Source organism: Mus caroli, unplaced genomic scaffold (assembly GCF_978045245.1).
Source record: "Mus caroli unplaced genomic scaffold, Mus_caroli_1 scaffold_8, whole genome shotgun sequence".
NCBI lineage: Eukaryota > Metazoa > Chordata > Mammalia > Rodentia > Muridae > Mus > Mus caroli.
Genome location: NW_028227263.1, coordinates 62,411,485 through 62,435,053, shown reverse-complemented (window position 1 = coordinate 62,435,053; position 23,569 = coordinate 62,411,485). Strand labels below are relative to the sequence as shown.

At 45.4% G+C, this 23,569-nt stretch overlaps 1 protein-coding gene across 7 annotated transcripts in view; it reads right to left on the bottom strand.

The window, feature by feature from the left end:
- The window catches only part of Arnt2 (aryl hydrocarbon receptor nuclear translocator 2), a 157,474-nt gene that overhangs the window by 23,890 nt on the left and 110,015 nt on the right, over positions 1–23,569 (bottom strand). For all 7 annotated transcript variants that reach the window (XM_029479466.2, XM_085841584.1, XM_029479467.2 and 4 more), the window contains 4 exons: positions 14,899–14,975; positions 13,102–13,236; positions 11,236–11,310; positions 4,461–4,612 (listed from right to left, as the gene is read on the bottom strand). In XM_029479466.2, coding sequence (XP_029335326.1) covers positions 4,461–4,612; positions 11,236–11,310; positions 13,102–13,236; positions 14,899–14,975 — 439 coding nt within the window. The remainder of the gene's footprint in view (positions 1–4,460; positions 4,613–11,235; positions 11,311–13,101; positions 13,237–14,898; positions 14,976–23,569) is intronic.

Here is a 23,569-nt window from a genome sequence, read left to right as displayed (position 1 = left end):
GATTGCTAAAAGGCTTCCCACTTTGTTTTCCTCCGACCCCTGTAGTTCAGGTTTTGACTTCTACACAAACTGTTGAAAAGGTAAGGGAAAGTACGTGTGTATATCCTGGTATACGTGCACGTAGAGACAGTCCAGAGGCTGGCATCAGGAGTTTCTCCTCTTTTGTTTTCCATCTTATTCTTCCAGCTCACCGATTGGCTAGACTGGCTTGCCAGTGAGCTCCAGGCATCCTTCTGTCTCCACCCTAGCAGCTCCAGGGTTAGGCTAAGCTGTTTGCATGGGTGCTGGGGATCCACACTCAGGATCTGATCTCCTGCTTGTTCTGTGCTTTATCTACTGAGCCATCTCAGCCTTCAAATTTTATCTGATCAGGTAGGGACTATAAGGGAGACCGAGGAGAGGAGGAAGAAGGAAGTCTTACCATGGGGTAATATGGACCATGAGCATGTGGCTATGAGGGCTAGCCTGATGAAGCAAGAACAGTGCAAATGAAGCATATGGCAAGCAATATATTGGGATTCAAGGCATGAACAGACAAAATAGCTTAGAGGGTTAATATCTGTCCAGCTCCGGTGCTTTAAGGCTTATTATTATTCTAAAGGTCTCTGTGTTCTTTATTTGGGTAATAGCTGGTTAAAAAGTAACTGTTGCCGTATTAATTTCAAGCATTAGTTATTAACTGCAGAATGTTTAAGTCACACTACACCAAGACCTGCACTGGGGCAGAGGGGGAAGCATGCTAGAGTTCTGGGCATAACCTTCAGTTCTGGTTCTCCTCTGAGAAGCAGGAAAAGAAAGGACTAAGAGGCTCCCTGAGTTTGGAGCCCGTCACTGGAGGGGTCTTGTCTCATCTTGGCTGGAAGTTGCTGCCTGGCTCCCAAAAAGACAGAACAGAATGATTTCTTTGTGTCCAGCCCTCACTGAAGGCTGCTGCCTCCTGGGTGTACAACCTTCTGCCTCCTTTTGCATCCACCCCTTCTCGTCACTTTCCACCTACTATCAAGCAGGTAACTCCTACTAGCGACCATGGAGTAGTTGTGATCATTGACCAGTTGGGCTTTGGGTGGGGCTTTAAGAATCCATGTTTGTACTCACACATATGTGTATGCATGTACATGTGCATATGTGTATGCACACATACACCTACCCTCACATGGACACATGCATCTTTAGCTCTCCATGTACATACATATGAGTGCACACATGTAGATATGGCTGTATGCACACATCAGGAGCTTGTGTCATGAGAACCCGAGACAACCTCAGACTAGTGCATTTTAATAGCAGAGGCTTGGCCTAAGGATAATTGCATGTCACTCCCCATGAAGAGAGATGGGAATTGAATGTTCAGGAGCTAGGATGGGCGAATATGGAAAGACGGACATGACTGGTTTCTCAGAGTATCAAATCCCAAACACCAAGACCTGACCCCGCTCAGCGAAGCGCACCCTGTGTGTTGCATCAGTCTGTTTTTCTGGGCTTCCATCTGTGTGGAAGGAACAGGAAGAAGTCAGAGGTGACAAAGAGCCTTTTCAGAAGCTTAGCACAAATGCTAAACACCCAATGCTTGCTTAACTCCTTCAGGAAGTTGCTTTTGGATGCTCTTAGCTGAAGGCTACTGAGCAAGCAACTCCTTGCTCCTCCACACAAGCACAGGGCATGGGAGGATCTTTCCTAACTAGCTGGCCTACTGCTGGCATAGCTGACAAAACTCAAGAACGGTCTTGTCTGCTCACATGCTTGGTCAGCACTGCCCTCTACCGTCCAGAGCGAGCTTTTCATCCTTGTCACTGAACACCTGGTTTAGAAAACTGACATGTGTTGCTACTGCAGCTGCTGCAGGTGCCACAGGGGCTTTCTGATTCACACAACTTCCAGGAGATGCTGAGAACGGCTGACCTGAGACAGCAGAACAGATCACCTCTGAACAAAATGATTTTCTGTCTCATCAACACTGTCTGGCTTTCAGAAAAGGCCAACCCAGTCAGCCTGGCTGGCTTGCAGAGGAGGGTAACTTTGCTTTTATGCCTCCCCCTTGTCAGGGCTGCCTCCTGGGGGTGTCCCCTAGGCTCTGGGGGGGTCTGATTTGTCTTCTTCTTCCTTTGTATCTGTCCACTGTCTCCTGCCTACTTCTACCCATGCTTTCATGGTTTTGAAGCTCAAGCTTTGGGCTTCTGGGACTGGGTCCCCTCTTAAAGCAAGAACAGTAATGCATGTATCTTGCTTGGCCTAGGACATGTCCGGTCATGGTGGACAGGGGACATCAGCTTCATTAGCTGTGACCAGACATGTGACTCTGATGGCAGAAGGTAAATGAAGACTGGAAAAGAACAACGATGAAAGACTTAAAAGCCCCCCAACCATCCACGAGACTCCTCAGTCAGCTCTGCCCATCCAAAACTAAAAAGCTGCTGGGTGCCCAGCCAGGGGACTATTACTGTAGATAGGGTGACTCAGACATGCTATAGAAGTAGTTCATCACTAGGGAGGATTTAGTGACAGTGAGACTTAGGAAGGTTGACAGTGAAGCATAAGTGACACCCTCAAGAACAGCCTCACTCACAGGAATCCAGCGGCCTCAGAGCCCTTGCTGAACACAGGCCTGTGTACACAGCCACATACTGAGAAGGAACAAAGAGGGATGGGGGCAGAGAAGGAGGCAGGATCCAGAGAGGAAGTAGCTTTCCCTAAGATCCAAAGGGGGAAGATTCCAGAATAGTGTCCAGGACTCTGAATAGTTGGCTTGTTTGTCTATTTCCGTGACTTCTTGGCTCGGCAGCCTGAATTGGCAGGTGTGAGGCCATATTGGGAGAGATAAGCCTAGGGGTAGAGATCTGGCTTGCACAGGTGCTAAGCAGGTTAGGCTAGCTAGCATTGTCTTCTTCTGGTAAGAACCTGGCACCACCAGCTTGTAAGCACCTAAGAAGCCTGCTCAGAACCCTCTATACCTTGAACACAGCAGCAGCCAGGTTCTACCTAGCCCCGTGCATCTGGCTCCACTCTCATTTCCCAATCTTCCTTATTTTCATCAGACCTAGCATCAGATATGGGTGTGTCATTCATGGGCATGCCTCTGGTCCCTGGGTAAAGAGCACCCCTCCTCCACATTGTGGGATTGACAAGGAAAAATGGAACACCCTCAATTTGACTGAAACCTCAGGATGAGACAGGATCATCTCTTTGCCCATCTGGATCTGTGACTTCTCCTATTTATTTGGCTCCATTTACAGTTTGACCAGCAGATGGGGTAGAAGATGAATCCAGTTGTACCAAGTACACAGAGGGGGAAGATGTTTAGAAGGAGAGCTAGCCCAGAAGGGCTGATGGAGAAGCATCAGGGAGCAAGAGATTATGCGTCCCAGATGGTGTGCTCAAAGCTGTTGGACTAGTGCAAAAGCCAGGCTGCAAGGGACCGGGACAAGCTGAATGGGAGCAGCAGCTCAGCGAGGCCAGGTTGGAAGGGAACCTCTGATAGAGGGACGTGGCAGGTTCTTAGAAGGATCCCCTGGTGTCAAGAGATGGGGAAAAGAAGGCCATGGGTTTCAGGACCAGCCTTGACTGGACCTGAGGAATGGAGATTGGGAATTCCAGTGACCATAAATGGCAGACACAAGGGCAGTCTTCAGTATGCCTGTCTCATTCCACACTCTGTCACCCCAGGCATAGCTTTTATGTGCTTTAACTCACTGGAACACCTGTGTGCCCACATGTTTGCATGTGTTGGTTCTTTGCAGGGTACGAATATCCCTTAACTCATACCAGGGTTACACATGATACAGTACCATAAGTGTGTGATATTGTAAGTCACAAAGGCACCACTGCCCCCAATTCACAGCATCAGGCTTAGCAACTCACAGAAAGATGGCTGTTTCCTCATGTGGATGTATGGCTGAGTGGAGCTGCCTCTCTCTGACACAGCTTAGCATCCCATGAAGTGGCGGGTAAGAGAGGAAGTGACTTATATAATACCACAAACTGGTATGGCCAAAACAAGAACTCAGATTTACCTGTCAGCTCCCTGGATATGAAAGGTACACAAAAGGCAGGGGTCCCGGGCTGGGAGCAGGGAGGGATGCTTCCAAGCTTAGGTGCTGCTGCTACAACAGGCTGCTTGACCTTGGCCTGAGCTTCATGAAGCCCAGTCCACTTCTTCTACTCATTAGCTTTAGCAGGACAGGAGACCAGGCACAGTGTTTACCACAATAGGATGTAGAAGCAGATACTTCTCTGCTTGGCTTAATGTCAAGAAGAAAAGAATGGAAGGGAGGCTGTGGTAACCTGATCTGAACATGGAAGGGATGCACCCCACAGTAAAGGAAACCCAGAGTCTCCCATTTTCTTGCCCCTTCACCCCATAGGGGTTTTGGGTTGCACCAAGATCCTGTGGGGAGAAAGGAGCCTCAAGCAAACCATCTCACTCATATGTGAATAATCAGCAGAAGAGAGGGCTGTGCACGTACTTGACATTGGTGTTGGTGCAGATGACGTACTCGATCTCATCAGAGTAGGGGTTCTGGAAGGTGAAGCTGCTGGTACGGATCAACAGCCACTCCCGGTTCTTGGTGCGGAACCGATACATGACCGACAGCACTTGGCCCTTCAGCTTAACCACCTGCAAAAACATTTAGACAAGGGAGTCAGCAGGAGGAGGAAGAGAGAGCAGCCAGACAGTGTGGCCGGCTGCTGAACAGGTCAGCAGGACCACAGAATGGGGTGCTGCCGCAGCCAACGGCAGTAACGAGGAGGGGTATGAGAGTAAGAGTGACAGGTAGCAGCTAGGCTCATACTTTCATCTGCTTCCGCTCTGGGGTCACTCTGTCATGCCATGTGAGACCAGTAATAGTCAGTGTTTCTAATTTAGTAGCTACAAATCAGATGGTGGGCACCCATACGCAAACAGTGCCTGGCACAGAGCAGTACCAACAACATAAGAGTTGCCTGCTTGCCTTCCTTCCTTCCTTCCTTCCTTCCTTTTTTTTTCTCCTTGGGCATTAGGATGATCCGGGGCTAAGTGCAAGGTGCACAGCTATAATGCATCATAGACTTATTTCTTAGATGGACTTAATTCACATAAAAATTTTAACCTCTGTTTGACATTGTAAAGTGGATTCAATAAACTCTCAGGAAGGAGGTGAAATAAAAGGGTAAATCTGTATGCATTATTTATTTGAATGTATCGATCTGCCACTACTTTCATGTTCCAGTGTGGCTTCCAGCGTACTTTCATGGACACCTGGAAAGGTGGCTTCACTATTTACTGATAACATTACCAGGATGCAAAGATTAATTAAGTTCTTTAAGATCCGACAGCTCTAGTGAGTGGCAAAGAGGGACAAGAACTGTGATTTTATGTCCAAATTACAAGCTTATCTCTCTGGGGATAGCTTGTTTTTTTTCTCTGTTCAATCACACAAAAGTGGGTAAAGATACCAGCCCACTGGCAGCTGGAAACATCCAGGTATTGGTCTCACCAAAGAGAAAGAAGTGGAAGATGGAGAAGCTAACGGAATGACTAACAGACCTTGCCCAGATGTGACTGTCCCCAAGAACAAGATAAGGCAAGCAGAAGTCCTTCTTGTAGGCATGTACAGTCTCTGATCCTGGGAATGTAAGTCTTCAGTCTTTCAGGGTGTGGTCGCAGATGGATTGGTGATAAGAATAGGGCCTGCTTCTATAGCCAGGCAAGGTTGGACTTCTCCTAACATCACCATGTTTGCAGCCTGCTTCCCACTGGGAGTTTGCAGTCTCTACCATACTGTACACAGCCCAGATACCTGGTGAACTAAGCTTTGCACAGCCCAGCCCAGCCCAGCCCAGCCCAGCCCAGCCCAGCCCAGCCCAGCCCAGCCCAGCCCAGTGTCTTGCACACAGTAGCACTTAGAGCACACCTCATGAGCTGGCTACATAGTCCTGAAGCAGCCAGGTGACTTCTCCCACACTGCTCCTGGGGGAAACCAGGCATAGCCACACTGCAGAGTATCAGACAAGACCCTCCTGGGGAATATCCAAGAGAAAAAAAACAAACAAAAGAACAAAAAAAAAAACTCAAGAAAGCTGGAAGAGGGCAGAGGCCTTTGTTACCACCTGGAAGGAGGCTGATGGGGTGAAGTGAAGCTGGCCTACTTAGAGGATGTTGCCTCATAGACAGTTGGTTCTTGTCTTAGTCACTGTTCTACTGCTGAGAACAGACACCATAGGACTTGCTTACAGTTTCAGAAGCTTAGTCCATTATCATCATGGCAGAGAGCATGGCAGCAGGCAGGCATGGTGCTGGAGAAGTAGCTGAAAGCTACATCTTGATCCATAAGCAGGGAGAAAGAGAGGTGGGGGGGGGGAGGGAAAAAGAGTGGGAGAGAGAGAGAGAGAGAGTGAAAGAAGGAAAGATGGAAAGAGGAGACAGAAAAAGAGACTATGCCTGGCTTTTGAAACCTTATAGCCCATCCCCAATGACACTTTCTCCAACAAGACCACATCTATTCCAACAAGGCCGTATCTCCTAATCCCTCTCAAATGCTACCATGATCTATATGAGCCCATGGGGGGGCATTCTTATTCAAACTGCCATAGTCCCCTAACTGGGACTGGCCTCTTTCCTCACAGGGGCCAGAAGTCAAAGTCACACACTGTAAGGTCAGTAGCCTGAAGTGCTTTCTTGGGGCATAACAATCAGACCCATGTGCTCTGTCCTGAGTGTGTGGTGTGCACCTTCTGTGTCTTCCAACAGAAAGAACTAAGGGAGTGTGAGAGCTTTTCACTGCGTTTCACAAAGCAGCAGTAGAACCTACCTGTGTCCAAAGCTGGGGTACAGTGCTGAAGGGTAGAGAACAGACAAAGCGGGGTGCAGTCCTGCCCATGAATCAGCTCAGCAGAATAGTGTGTATTAGGAACAGGAGCTTCAGAGCTGAAAGATCCTGATCAAGGCTTTGCAACCATAGGAAGGGATATGCATGCTTTGAATCCTTGATTTCCCAGCCTTAACTCCCTGTCCCCATTGCCAAAGTGAATGTTCTGTTCCAAAGCACAGGTCACTTTGTGGGGGATAGAGAGATGCTTAGATAACCACAACCCACAGAGTCTGCTACAAACTCACAATCAAATGTCAGGGGCCAGCAGGAGGGCTAGGAGTTGGGACCTATTGTTGAGGTCCTGACCTGAATGAAGGATTCCAGAAGGGGAATGAAGTTTGGGAAAGAGCTGGAGGGTAGGCATGATGCTGGCACATGAGATTCTTGGCTCCCCTTATAGAAAGCACAGCACAACTGTGTATGGGCAAGAAAGTCAAGGAGTGATGGGGGATTGAACTGTGCTTGTAAACAGGGTTGGTAACATGACCCAGGTCTAAATAACCTCAGAGTGATGCATCCTATTGTGCTTCACTCCAGTGTGGGGCTAGTAATACAGGAGACTGCAAAGATGCTAAAACCTAGCTTAGCCTGGCTTTCTATGAAAACAGCTGTCATGGGTATCTTCATCATAGTTACCATCTTCACCTGAAAATCACCACCATCACCATCATTAGTGTCTTAGTCAATGTTCTAGTGCTGTGAAGAGACACCTGACCACACAACTCTTATATAGGAAAGCATTTAATTGGCTTACAGTTCTGAGATTTAGTCCATTACCAGCAATGGCTTTCAGCACAGTGCTGCACAGCCAGACACGGTACAGGAGAGTAGCTGAGAGTTCTTTCTACCTTTGGATCTACAGGTGGCAGGCATAGAGAGAGACCCTGGGCCTGGTTTGAGCATCTGAAACTTCAAAGCTCACCCTGATTGACATACTTCCTTTAACAGGCTATACCTACTCCAGTAAGGCCACACCTCCGAATCCCTGTCAAATAGTGCCATTCCCTGAGGACCAGTACTTCAAATATATGAACCCATGGCGGCCATTTTTATTCAAGACACCACAACTGCTATCACCATCATCACCATTACAACCAGCACATCGCAACCAAGGTCATCCTCACACTAATTGCTATTATCATCACAATCATTGTTACCACCATCATGACAGCATCACAATCACCATCATTATCACCACTATCATCATCACCTCCACAGTCACAGTCACTGTTATCACCTTTATCACCACAATAATTATTACTATCACCATCATCATTTTCACAGTCATAATCACCATCACAATCATTTGTAACTATCACAGTCAAAGCCATTACTATCATGGCCATCAATATCATCACAGTCATTACCATTGTTATCATTATTACTGCCACTACTATTACCATCACTATCAATATTATTGATGACCACCAACCATCATCATTATTACCATCAACTAGGACCTCCAGAGCATACACTCACATCTCACTTGGGCTTCCCTCTATCCCGTGTCACATTTAACTATGCAAACTACATGCAAGGACCTGGCAGGTTTGAAAAGTAAAAGGAATTGGACATCTCATTTCACTCTAGCAGCCAGCTTCAATGACTTGTACCAGCTACCTCATCCCTTAGTGAAAGGGAAACCAGGGCTGTGGCATCAGAGGTGGAAGCCCTGGCACAGGCCCAGGACACATGGACAGCAGCAACTGTAGAGCCACAAAGGCATCCCAAGGCACACCCAGACTTGGCCTGAGTTTGTGTTCTTTGGGCACTGGCCACCATCAATGAAGGGGGACCAATGTTGATAAAGGGAAGTGGTTTGTTCTTGAGAAAGCTGAGTCAGCTCTTGAGCTCTTGTTTTAAACAAAAGCACTGAAAGGCTCAGACAGGAAGACCATAGAACACACACAAGTTCTGAGTTTAGTGTGGTATCAGTGTACTGTCCCAGGGGCCAGGAAAGTATCCGCTCCCAGAATCCCTTTCTCAGTCAATTTGCCAAGAAGTCAAAAATGAAAGAGAGAAACTTTGGGTAGGCTCCCACTTCATGCCCACCCTTTCTGTTTAAGCACGCTCAATCATGATGGCAGTGGTGGTGGATGACACTCAAAACTTTCTTAGTCCCATTGTCTACTAGGAAAAACATGGTGACAGTACTCATGGGGCAGGGTTGGGGATTCCACGGGGAAACACGTGAAGAAGGATCTGGATAGATTTACATCCTTACACTCAGCAAATGTGGCATGAAGAATCCTGATAGTCTTACCATTCTGATTTCACATTTTCCTCAAATGGGAGCCACATGCTATAAGTTCTGATCTACTTAGGCAGCTTGGTTCAAATCTATCCTCATGAAAATGGCATGCACAAGGACAGGCCTGGGGTCTGCCCACAGCAAATCCAGGTTTCAGTAAAGGAGGAAAAATAGAGGAAGTGGATAAAGGAAAAGACATATGGTAAAGGAGAGACAAGAGGTGAAGGAGGATGGGACCTCTTTAGCCACTGGTGAGACCTCATGGATGACATGGTTTGAAAGGTATCAGTCCCTGTGAATAGTAGAGGACAGCACTCCAGCTAAAGAATGGCTCAGCCGTGGTCAAAAGATGGAAAAGAAAATGGTCAAGAAACAGAGAGAAGGCCAATGTGACTGAAGAATAGTGTCCAAAGAAGGATGGAACAGGACCAGACTTACATGAAGCCTGAAATTATGGGAAGAAATTTGTACTTAACTCTAAGTATATGGACCATTGTTGGCAAATTTAAATGAAAACTGACTAAACCTAGTATTCATCTTTACAAAGGCTTGGAGTGAAATGATAACAGAAGCACAAGGGGTCACCTGCAAAAGTCAGGTGGGGGGCAGGGATGACAGGAGGAAGCAGGGAGATATCACTTTTGTGAAGGTGTTCCAAGAGGGCTTTGTGCCTAAGAGATGCCACTGACTGGGAGTAGTGTGAGGGAGAGGCGGCCACTAGGAGAAGAGGCAGCGTGCTGGGTCTGGAGGTTCCTGGGCCCTCAGACGGAGATGGGAAGAGCTGCCTGGAAGCACGAAGCTAGAAGACAAGTAAGCTGGAGTGACCCAGTGGTTGAGGTTGTGAAGAAGTTATATGGCTGATGTCAGGCCCTCTCATCACAATGGCAGAAGAATGTGAAGAAGCCAACCGAACAGGGGCCAGGAAGTGGAAGGGCAGCCAGGAGTGGCAGGAACTGGAAGGGGTGACATCGGAAGAGTAGAGCTGAGATCAGGGAGGAAGGGAGCTTCATAGAGCTGCCCATGTAGGTTTGAAGCTAGATGGTCAGTTCTCTGCAGATAGGGAGGCCTTCCACCGCCTGGGCCTGAGACACTTGGAAAACAAATAATAAATTAAGCCCATACTCCAGTGGACGGCAGCAGGTTCCTCTCTTATAAAGTGGCCCACAGGTCTCTTTTCTTATGTCCATTTTCTCCATTTCCAGGATTACAACATAGTCTGGTGGGGAGAATTTTTCTCCCCTTCCAGGCCTGAGGAGTCCACAGGCCTCATTCTTTAATTAGCTCTAACTCACCAAAGTGTGACACTTTGTCCTTTGCTTCAAGTCTCTCCTGTCCCCTGTGCTTACCATAGGAGGCAACAGTGACTTGTGACGGGTGCCTGTCCAAAAGTGTGTGCACTATTATGGTGGCCATTCTGCCAGGCTGCCTCTCCCTCACTGTTCCTGTCTGAATTATTCTCTCCTTAAGTTGCCTCCCATATCTAATTCCCATAGGCCCTGCACAGCTCTGGAGACCATCGCTCATTTTCAAGGTCTTCTGACTTACCCTTATTTTCATTTATTTGCGTACCTGGGCTTCCCAGGTGGCTCTTCAAAGCATCATTTGCCTTATGTGCTCAAACGAATTGCTACTCACCTTCACGGATCCTGGGGGAGAGCTGAGGCCCTATAGCAGGACCCAGGAGGCCTCAGACCTGACCTGGCTGGTCTCACTGCCTGCCACTACCTCCTTGTCAGCCCTAGGAGTTGCAGAGGTTCCTTCTGGTAGGCCACACTAGTGTGTCTGGTACAGGCCCATGCCCCTAGCATGTTCTCTCATTTCTTCTGTATTCTCCTTTTAAACTCTTGTCAGCTGGTCTCTCCTCTGGGAGCTGCCTCTTCTCCCAAGTCACCCTCTCTAGCCTTGCTGCTTGGGGAGACACCTCAGAGCCTGCCCTCCACTCCTGCCACATAGCAATGAATTCCTCATGGGTCTTACCTCCATGCTTGAAATCTTGCCCAGAATAGCTGGCTGACACTGTAGTCGAGCTTGGTGGCTCACAGTAGGCCTTCATCCCTCTAGCCCTCCCTCATCCCAGGTACCTCACTAGGCATCAGCAGCAGCAGCAGCAGCAGCAGCAGCAGCAGTCATGAACAATACCTGCTGGAAGCTCTCCCGTAGGTGGCTCTGATCCTCAGGGTGGCAAAATTCCAAAATATCCTTTCCCAGAAGGTCCTAAAGGGGACAGACAGCTTTAATAACCCCAAAGCCCACTCTCTATCTCTTACCCCTCCCCTGGAGACAAAGGTGTTGTTTATACCCTCCCCTTGAGCCCACCTCCTTTTGCCTGCCCATCGAAATCCTAAACATAAAATGGTCTTCCTCCTCCTGTCTGCTGAGGAGTTGGCTTCCTTGCATCCATTCTAAATTCCCCTGGCTCGTCCTCACTTCTAATTTTGCTTGGGCGCTAGATCAGCAGCTTTAAAACACAACTTTATTTCTGTTTGCCTTGGAGAGGCAAACTGCAATCAACATATTTTTAAAAACATCCAAAGAAAGCTCAAGGACAGACATGCTGCCTACGAAAACTGAAACTGTTTAAGTATGGAAACCAGTGGCTGAATGAGGCTATAATAACTGTGCCTGCCTCAAGTTTGTTCAATTTTGACCTTCACTAGTCTAGGTGCTATTTGAAAGATTCAGCCTTCATCTAAAACTTGTGTGTTTCACCTTGAGTAGGAGCAGAATACAAAAAACCATCAAAGAGCAATTTTGAGTGTGCTCCAGGGAAGTGTCTTAAACAGCAAAGGATGTAAGCAGTCTCAGTGATGAGAACCTGTGTGAGCACATGGTGTTGGAAGTGAGCCGACTCAGCAGCAAAGGGCAGTTCCTATGCCTCAGGAGCACCCAGACACTCAGGGGAGCTGCTGCAGGATGCATAGGTCTGTCCAGAAATGCACGGTTGTCAGGGGTCATTGACTTTCACTTCATTCTATCTGAGAGGCCATAGTTTGCATGAATCTAGCTTCAGAATTATAGAAAGGCTCTAATAATTTTGTTTGAACCAGTTCTAAAATCTACACAGGGGGCTGATTCAAGCACAGATAAAAGTTAAGTAAATAAAATAAAAATACACATGCAATTAAAATAACTCATGTTAACATATCCCAAAGCTTCCCAAAGTCTTTTCCTTAGAACAAAGAGATATGTATGTATGTATTTTTTAAATGACTTTTTATTTTAAGAAACTATAGAAAAGGTAAAAGGATATACATAAAATAAATACCTGCATATCATTGCATTGATTCAATGATATCATTATGTTATTAATATTTTTTATTGTCTTTTAAAACATATTTTCTTTATAGATGTTCACATACAAATGCAGATGGGAGATATTCTCTCTCTCTCTCTGTTATCTCTTAACAATAAGTTGTAGATCCCATAATATTTCTCTACGAAGTCTTTCAGCATTAATATAATAAATGTCTCATCATACTGCAAAACCAAAACATGATCATACCTAAGAAACCAATACTGATTTGATACTATCTCCATACTCCTCACACTTGTCCCCTAGGTGTCTCCTCTAGGCTGGGGACATAAATCATGCTTTTGTACTATAATATGTGGTTGTGGTCTCCTGGCTTCTCCTGGGTGGCTCCTGCTTTTCTGTGTTTCCCATCCTTTTTCAGAAAGGATCCAGAGAAAAGATCTGAAAATATGTCCTAAGTAAAAGATTTCCTGAAGCAAACACCCCTTAGGTATCTTGACAGTTGTTAGACATACAGAAGCTTTGTAATAAAAGTAAACTGATATTAACTCTCATCCTTTGTGACGGTGGTGTTGTCTTACAATGAACAGTTTGGCTTGTGAAGGGTGTCAGCCTGGCTAAACAGGGAATCCGGACTCCTGTGTCATTTTTCTATGATGTCGTTGTGCTGAACCTTTAACAAGCAAGATAAATACCTTTTGAGTGAAGTTAAATCTTTCACCAGTATCAGGAGCTCAGGGCTAGCCACTGACCTGGGGCTGGTAGCCAATCACACTGATGCATCTTGGGTCCACAAATGTGATGATCCCATCAGAGTTGTGCCGTGACAGGAACTCTGTGGGCACTGACATGCCACTCATGTCCATGCACACAGGAGAGCTGGTCACCTGGGATGGAGGGTTGATAAAGATGCAGATGAGGACATGGCAAGAACCCACACAGCGTGGACTTCACACATCCTGCTATGCCACTGTGAAGATGAGTGTGAGGAACTGAACTAATGCGTGGCCGCTTTCTTTACGTTTATTAGGCCGTGGGGATAATGAATATTTACAACAAGCCATGATGCCATAGGGCACTTGTGATGATAAAAGATATTGCACACTATGCTGGCAAATGGTTCGGGCTCAGCAAATGTTGTCTTATTCCTCTCTCATCTTCCCCTCTGAAATTGGTGCAGAGACTCCAAAAGTATGTATTTCTGGACTGAGTTCACCCAGCTACTCTATGTCACACACCCGAGAAGAGATCTAGTGTTTGTTCTATGTGAATTAAATCACTTATTCATTTTTTTGAAAATGGTCAGGCTTAGAAGATCAAGGATGTACAACAGGAGCCTTCTGGACTATCAAGTCTTCCTGCCTTCATCAGTTTGGAAAACACCCTAAATGTCAAAGGATGAAAGAGTGAGCCAAGTCACTGAGTGGCTACTGTGTAACAGATATCAAATAAAGCAAAAAATTTAAGCCTTATTTACTTACTTAATGTGTACAAGTGTTTTGCTTGCATGCATGTCTGTATCACCTATGTGCTTGGTGCCTGAGGAGGCCAGAAAGGCATCAACTCCCCCTGAGATTAAAGTTGCAGACAGTTGTGAGTTTCCACATGGGTACTGGGAATTGAACCTAGGTCCTCTGGAATAGCAGTCAATTCTAACACCAAGTTAACTCTCCAACCTCAAGTAAATTAAATTTTAACAAGACAGCGTCCCTACTTCAGAGGGTATGCACGAGCATACCTCAGCTAACCACAGCAAACCGTGTGTGAATGAAGTTGAAATAAGAACTCTTGTGTTATGAGAGAACACAGTGGGAAGCAATGGTTAGCATTAACTAAGGGGATTGGCAGTTATTTAGTTAGATCTCAAGGGATGAGAAGGTAGGAAGTTCACAGAAGGAATTTTGAAAGCAGAAGGGTAACTAAGAAACAAGGTAGAAGAAACAGCTTGAAAAGAGTGGGGGAACCATGAGGTGGCTGGCTTCATGAAAATGCAAAGATGTGGTTTGGTAAAAAGGATGTGGGAGGATGGGGAGAAGGGAAGGAGAGGAAAACCGAGTGGTGAGCTTGGACTTTGTCCCACAAAGCCCTCAGGGGACTTAGAGGTGGTTAGCAAGGATGTGAATTCTGGAGGAACTCATCTCTACAGTGACTGATGCATGTGAGAGAGAGGTCTGTGGACCCTTAGTGAAGAAAGGTCTCTGTGGTGTATCCCTCGTGGTACACCTTTTTAAAATTCAGGTTTTGATCCAGAGTGAGACATATAACCCCACAAATACTGAGTACACAGGAGTTCCAAATGAAGAGGCATCCAAACTCAGTCTTTTGTCCTGTGTAATGAACAAGCCTGGTGAAGATGAAAAGGTCAGGCTTTTGAGTCTGCCTTTCATCCCAGCACATTGGAGGCAGAGCCATGTGGATCTCTTGAGGTCCAGGTCAGCCTGGTCTACACAGAGAGTTCTAAGACAGTAAGGGCTACACAGGAAAAACCCTGTCTTGAAAAAACAAAACAAAACAAACAAACAAACAAACAAAAAAGGGTTTTTGCTCACCTGGAGCCTCCCAATTGCCACGAGGCAATATTTACTGCCTTGTCCGACATCAGCGTCTTCTTCGGGTATGGTCATTCCTGAAATGAGACATGTAGCAACATGAACATGCCCAACGTTACTGGCTAAGCAGGAAAAGCACCCACAATGTTGTTCATGAAACTGAAAATGCAGATCCATTGCTGCCACTCTGAGCTGGGAAGCTACCAAGTGACTCAGCAGCCCCACACTGCATCCTGTTCCTCTCTGTTTGACAGTGTCTGATGATTTCATGATACATCACCATCTGCATCTGTGGATGGATGACACAGAGGCAGTGAAGGAGGGTAAGATGAAAGTCATTCATCTCTACATATGCACAGTTTCACTGAAACACCAGTAAGAAGCCTAACTAGGTCTTGTTGATCAAGCAAACAATTCACTTTGTTTGGTGACAAAGGATCAAAGATCAATCAGATCTTAACAACTTAACAACTTGTTAGATCCCTCTCCCCCCATTTTCTTGTCTGTCTATTTGTTTGTTTGTTTGTTTATTTGTTTGAGGCAAGGTCTCACTATACAGCCTTGGCTGTCCTGGAACTTGCTATGTAAACCAGGCTGGTCTTAACTTTAGAGATCTTTCTGTCCCTGCTTCCTAACTGTTGAGATGAAAGTCATGCACCAGTGTCTATTGGTGCACACTTGTAATCCCGTCACTGAAAAGGCAAAATGAGCAGATCCCCTGGGGCCTGTTAACTAATTAGCCACCTTAGATTACTTGCTGAATTCTAAGACACTAAGAGACCCTGTCACAAAGACACAGGCAAGGTGAAGGATGACACCTGAGATGCCCCTTTGGCCTGCACATATATGTACATACATGCACACAGCCCTGTATCTGTATATACACAAACATACATGTGTACAGACACACAGAGTAGTCCATCTTGGAAAACCTCCAGATTTGTTCATGGAGCTAGCTCTTCCTCAGTTTCTGTTCAGAACTGCATAGCACTAAGTTGTGCAGATACACTGTGTTTATCCAATCATCCCTCAGTTGTGAATGGTGAGTTTTCCGTGCCGTGCAGTTAGAAGCAATGCACATTCTAGCACATATGTATCTTTTTAATCACTGGTATTGTACCTGTACGATGGTAGTTTTCTAGAAGTGGGATTGCTGAGTCAAATATAAATACACTTGTGTTTTGTTAAATTCCCTCCAGAAGGGCTGTATCAGTTTGCATTCCGGCCACTGATGTCTGAAAGTCTGTTTCCCTATGTTCTTGACTAACAGAATGTGTTGTCAGTTTGACAGGTGAGAATCTATGTCTTGATTTGCATGTAATTACAGTTATATTCGAGCATTGCTTTATGTTTAGAACTGATTTACATTTTGAGTTTTAATGAATTGTCCGTTCATGTTCTTCCCCATTGTTCTGCAGGGATTCTGGTTGCCTATTTCTCAATGCTGTTTTCGAGATAGGTTTTCTACATTCAAAGATGGCTTCAAACTTGGTAAGTACCTGAGGAAGACCTTGAACTTCTTATCCCTCTGTCTCCACCTCCCAGGAGATAGGATTATAGTTGGGTACTACCATGCCAAGCCCCACTTTTAAAGCATTGTCTCTGCAGAAAGGGAGCCTGTAAATATGTTCTCCCACATGGTCCTTTGTCTTCTAACTATGCTTACAAGGTGAAGTCTGAGCCACAATTAGAAAGCCATTTCTCATGAAGAGATCGAAAAAGACTTCTTGTTTGCCTCTAGTGCTTTCTTGGCCTCAACTTTTACATTTAGATGTCTCAGACACTCCATTACTCTTGTGTGGCATATGAAATACATATTGATGTTTGCCTTCAATATGACTCTTCAGTTATCCTTCTGATATTTGTTTAAAGTACAGTGATTTAAGATACCATTTTCATCTTGCAACAAAACCCAATGCATGCTTGGATCTAATTATGGACTACCTGAATCCCAGAGGCACTACTGTGTGTTTTTATGTCTGCTAAGGTTTCCCTGTAGGTATTTTCTTGGCTACTGTTAAATGTGTTTTCTACATGAAACCTAGTATCAACTTACCTAACTTCATAAACTACTTTGATGAAATTTTTAATAGGTTTGATTAACATTATAATTTGCCTTCAGGAGAACGATGTCTTCATAATATTGACTCACTACCCCAAGCACAGGGAAACATTTTAATGAGGTATTTCATCCTCTTTTAATTTTTTTCAGAAGCATTCAAAATGTTCCCCATATACATTTGTACTGTTATAATTGTTAAATGTGTTCTCTCGTCCATGTAGGGATGTCATCTGGTGTTGTCATTGTGCCTGTCTTGTTTAGGCCACCATATTGTAAGATTTCATGGGTGTGAAAGAAAAACAAAGTGGTTCCCATTAGCTGAGACTGCCAGGCACTTTCTCCCACTTCTCAGAAGACTCAAACTTTGGAACAAACTTATTACTATCCTTCTGGATATTATGTAATTCTAGAAAGTGATGCAAGTCTGAGATGCTCCAGCAGAAGATACGGGAGTGAGGATGTGGTCCTAGATGAGGACTGTTGTGTGCCATCCATGGAAAGGACAGACGTTTCTGAGCTCCACCCTTACCTGTGTGGGCTTAATACATAAGTATTCATTGAAAAAAGATTTTATGTTTGAAACTCCCTGTCATGGGTGGAAGACAATATTTCATAGGAGACATCATGGTTTTTACAATCTTTCCACCCCCCTTTCTGCAATGTTCCCTGAGCCTTGGGGACAGGGGTTGTGCTGTAGGTGTAACAATTGGGGATGGTCAGCCCTCAGTCAATTGTTTTCTGTATTTTCACCAGCTGTGGATTTCTGTGATGGTCCCTGCTTGCTGCAAAAACAAAACAAAACAAAACAACACAAAACAACACAACACAACACAACACAAAACATCCGATGATGGGCAAGAGATACATTTATCTACAGATATAAAGATAGACATGTAGAATGGAGTTGAGGATTATACTGGTTTAGGAACATGGCAGCAGTGGGGCTTCTGTGTTCATCAGAATCGACATACATCCATGGTGAGCTCAGCAGAGACTGATGAAAGGGCTCTTATGATTACAGGTGGCACAGATCCAGGGGGAAGGAGAAACAATATAATACAGGGAGGGGTCTGGGGTAGATACATTTCATGCACTTAGCTTTCAGGAAAAGGACCAGGGTGAAAAGGGTATTGCTACTGTTTAATTTAAACCTTTAAACAAACTTACAATGAGCTTTTGAGCAAAATTTTATCTTGCATGTTTTTCTGCATCTTTCAAATTTTATTAATGGACATGTTTTGTGTTTTCATTTCTAAAAAGAACAACATAAGGTAGGTATGATTGTGGCGAAGCCCGTACCACCAGCACTTGGGAGGCTGTGGCAGGAAGAACGTACAGTTTGATTTTAAGAAGGTGGGCTCCTGAGGCTTGGCTACCCACTGTGGGGGAAGTCTTCTCAGGATGCCCTGTGCTCACCAGCAACACAGAAACATGGATGTGGATTGTGAAAGCTAGACTTAGGGCCCTGTCCTTCAATTAGCAGATGAAGAGGCAGTACGCCTGGTGACAGCAGAGGCTTAACCCAAACATTACACAGAGAAACTGCATTCCCTTTCAAATGCATGGCTACCAAGTCGTGAGGTAGAGAAACACCTTCCCTGGTTTGGCGGCTACTACTTAGTACTCTGCTGTTAGATTTGGACTTGAACGTCAAAACTTCATTTCTAGGAAATGGGGACCAGTAAACATACGGTCCATATTTAACAGCAGACACGGGAAGTTTAGTAGGTTAACCAGAATGAGGGTACAATGGCTAACCAGCTCTGTACCTCACCTCTCCATGGAGAAAGAAAATTGGGGAAAACTTGAAGTCTCTCAGATGCCTCATAACATATAATTCTGAGTTTGAATTATCATTCTGGCATGAGTGATGCAGTTTCCATGGGGAACACAGTGACCCTTTCCCGAGGAAAGCTGAGGGGCTTCTGCTACTGTGTACGACATGCTTATTCTCCTTTCTCTCCTGCTTCTAGACAGCTGTCTTCCTGTCATCCATCTGCCTAGAACAACACCAGAACTCCTGTGCTCTTGGTGCACTGGCACTCCTAGTCCCTGAACATCTGCCTCTGCTCTCCTTCTCTCCTACAGTGGTGCTACGTCCGGCTCCACCGTCCCCTCTCACCATCACGGGACTTTGTTCGTCAGGATTAGCCTCCAGTGTCCAGCTTACCTCTCCCAAACTAAATGATGCTGGAACCGCCTTCTGCTCCGGCCAGGGAATGGTGCTTTTCTTACGGAAAGGCCCTGACCGTGGCTGATAACCTGCAGGTTCTGGTATCTCTCCTTTTCCAAGGTATTGCCACCATCATGGCCACCTCATTTTCCTATTGGTTTGTTTTACAGCTCTCCTACTATGGGGCTGCTGTAAGGTATGACTTAGGCTCAACACTTCCCAACAGCACTTTGAGCTCTCTCTCCCTCCTCTTGCTCTGGCTCTATGTTTGTTTTTATTTTTAATATCAAAACTCTGTGGGTTAGCAATATCAAAGTCTCCCAGTGCCACTTGTGAAAATGCCGCTAGAGCTTGCTCCTGTGATAGCCTCTCAAGATTTGAGATGATTACCTGCTCCACAGGGAAGGTGACTGTGAGGAGGACTGTGTGACTGGTAGGAGGGTGTAATGACATTTTGCTGCAGGGTAGCTTGGTGCTAGTATCTTTCTGCCTCTGCCTGTAGCCTCTGGTTACTTTTGGAAAGCCATCCATGGTCTGAGCACACAGAGTTGGCAACTGCATCTATTGGAGATAATTATTAGAGCTCAAAAGGTGAGCCTAGTGAGTTATTCTTTCTTTGGGGAGGAGGTACACATCCATATTTAAAATAATGATGAAAAGATTCTCTTTGGGTTTTAGAGACATAGGCAGTCTTTCAGGGGGCCCAATGATGAACCCATTGAAGGCTAAAGGGTTCAGGAAAGGATTCTTTAAAGAAAATGGCCACTGACCTTGGTACCAACATAGTTGGAAGGAAGATATCCCTATGTACAGTATATGGCTTAATGGTCATTAATAATGGGCTTTGGGGGTAAACCGGGTCATCCTAAATCAAGAATTACGATTCTGCCACTGATAGCAAAAGCCTGCGGCTCTATGAATTTCAGGAAAATTGAGTCCTACTTATCATGTGACATGAGTATAAATACCCTTATTCTATAGCGCCTCTGTATGTATTTGGTGGGGGAGTGTATATGAGTCAGCATTGTACCTGATGCAAAGATTCAGCATACCCAACCCAGGGTGGTGGTTTGAGTGAAAATGGCTCCATAGGTTCTGGGAGTGGCATTAGTTGAGGTGTGACACTATGGAGGAAGTATGTCACTGGGGATGAACTTTGAGGTTTCAGATGCCCAAGCCAGGCCCAGTGTCACCCTCTCTTCCTGCTGCCTGAAGATCCAGATTTGGAACTCTAAGCCACCTCTTTCTGCTGCGGAGAAAGGAGAACCTGTTCTTACTCTCCAGGGTTCACCATCATGATGGGAAAAACAGACCCAGCTCCTTCCAATACCATGTGCTTAACAGTGTCACAGGGAGCAGAACTGAGCCTGGAGATGGGCCATAGGGCCGCTGTTGAGTGCCAGAGTGGGCGGAGAGAAGCCGGGGGAGTGCTTCCTGGCAGGAATCGCAAAGTGCTTTTTAAAATAAGAACAGGATAACTGCAACTATTCTAACAGGTTTTAGTGATTCCCTGATCAGCTTCAAGAGCTCACTTCACCTCATATTAAGCTACAACGCCCTCCTTGGATAGCCTCTTCCCTCCTGCTAGCCTAGCGAGAAATACATCTGGAGAGTATAAACAATGCAAATGAGATGGACCTGGAAACTGCTGTTGGGAAGGGAAGACAGCACTGGCCAGGGAGGCTTCTTCATGCCTCACTAAGGGTTACAGGAACCCAGTGCAGACAAAGTGGAAAGCGGGTTTGTTTTTCAGTCTCTCTGGAAAGAGGTTGTCCTTGGCCTTCACTACCTCATGCGAATTAAGACATATTTTTATATTTCACAAAACAAAAGGCAGAAGGGGAACAACTGTCTTCTGGCTGCAAGCAATCCAGGGTACTTGCTCACGGCATACTGCCACAGCCTTCCCTGAGGAACATTTGTAAACTTTAGGAAAAATTTACTGTTGCAAAAACACATTTGGGAAACAGTCTCAATAAAGATAAAGTGGTTTCATCACTGTAGGCTTCTCAGAGACTGTGCTACACTGTGTCAACCAGTACCGTTTGCCAGGAGAGAAATGCAGAATGGGAAGTTTCCCATTGGATTGAATGGAATCCCTTTGTTGCAGTCTAGTGACTTTTATCTTGGTGGATAGTTTTGGGAAAAACAAACAAACAAACAAGTTGACCTGTGAATATCTTGTATTTCAGGGATCTTGCCTGGAAACTCTAAAAGTGGTTTAGCCTAAAAGTCTTATGGGTATAACTGATGCTTTTGTACCTACTTGTCCCTTCCAAATGACAATGAAAGATTCCAGGGCCTGACACAGAAAGAAGTATATCCTAGTGCTGGAAACTGGGAGAGGGGGCGAGGGGCACGTGAGGTGGTTTTAGGATGCATGGATCAGACCAGACCACACTGAGGAAGGATACAATGGGGAACCCTATTCCCTGTAACTGCCTGTGGAGGAGTGGAAGGTTTTAAGCTTGACTTGAGATGAGTCCAGAAGAAAGGCAAGTCTCAGGGAAGCACCTGGGACTCCTAGGAAACCACATGGACTTCTAGAACTCTCACTGGGGCTGTGTGTGATTTGTAACCTGACACTCCATTTATTGCCCTGGGAACAGACAGGTGAAAGCTAGTTCAGGTGTTCCTAAGACTGCAGCAAAGCCAAACATTTCTCTCCTGTCCTTGTCGAGGGTACTCCGGTCTTTCTAGATCCTCTGCAATGGATGATGGCACAATTGTCAGCTCTCAGAATGGACCATCCCACAGTCACATGTCTAAGGTAAGTCACATAGAACTGGAAAGCATGTGAAAAAGGGGACACCAAGGTAAGGAACCAGAACAATTATTTCCAGTTGCTTTACAAGAGAGAGAAAAATCCCACAAGCAATGGAGGAGTGTTCCTCTTTCTCCACATCCTCTCCAACATGTGTTAACACCTGAGATTGTGATCTTAGCCATTCTGACTGGTGTAAGGTGGAATCTCAGGGTCGTTTTGATTTGCATTTCTCTGATCGCTAAGGACTTTAACTTTTTTTTTTTTAGGTTTCTCAGCCATTTGAGATTCCTCAGTTGTGAATTCTCGGATTAGATGTATACCCCATTTGTTGATTGGGTTGTTTGTTTTTTTGGTGATTACCTTCTTGAGTTCTTTATATATTTTGGATATTAGCCCTCTATTGGATGTGGGGTTACAACCATTATGGAAATCAATCTGGAAGTTCCTCAGAAAATTGGAAATAGGTCTACCTGAAGACCCAGCTATACCACTCTTGGGAATATACCCAAAAGATGCCCTACCATGCCACAGGGACATGTGTTCCACTATGTTCATAGCGGCCTATTTGTGATAGACAGAAGCTGTAAACAACCTAGATGTTCCACAACAGAAGAATGGATACAGAAAATGTGGTTCATTTACACAATGGAATACTACTTAGCTATTAAGAATGAAGACATCCTGACTTTTAGAGGCAAATGGATGGAACTAGAAAATATCACCCTGAGTGAGGTAACTCAGACCCAAAAGGACATCAAACCCAAAGGACATGCATAGTATGCACTCACTAATAAGTTGATATTAGAAAAAAAAAAGAAAAGAAAGAAAGAAAGAGAGAGAGAAACAAAGAAAGAAAGACAGACAGAAAGAAAGAAAAAAAGAAAGAAAGAAAGAAAGAAAGAAAGAAAGAAAGAAAGAAAGAGAAAAAAGGAAAAAACCCATACAGAATATGTCTCAGTCCTACTTGGGAGAGAGACGAAAGCAATCACAAGTGGGGAGGGAGGGAAGCAGGGACTTGGGATGGAATGTGGACAGGAGCGAGTTGGGGAGGCAGTGGAGGGTAGAGGGGAACCTGATCTGGTATTGGGTTAGGAAAAAGAACTGAAGCCCTGAGGGTCAGCAGAAAGAATGTAAACAGGCAACCTCAGGAAATAGGAGGTTGGGGGGACCCCCCAGAATGCACCAGAGACCTGGGAGGTGAGAAACTCCCAGGACTCATAGGGAGGGACCTTTGATGAAATGCCTGAAAGTAGGGAGAGGGAACTTATAGAGCCCACCTCCAGCAGGAAGACAGGACATCAAGTGAGGGATGGGGTTGCCATCCCATAGTCACACCTCTGACTCATAATTGTTTCTGTCTGAAAGAATTATAGGGGTGGAAATGGAGAGGAGCCTGAGGAAAAGAAGGTCCAGTGACAGGCCCAAAGTGGGATTCAGCTTAGGGGAAGTCATAAGGCCTGCCATTATTACTGAGGTTATAGAATGCTCACAAAAAGGGATTTATCATGACTGCCTTCCAAAAGACCCAATAAGCAGCTGAAAGAGTCAGATGCAGTTATTTGCACCCAACCAATGGACAGAAGCTGCTAACCCCTGTTGTTGAATTAGGGAAGGCTGAAAGAAGCTGAGGAGAAGGGCAATTCTGTAGGAGGATCAGCAGTCTTAATTA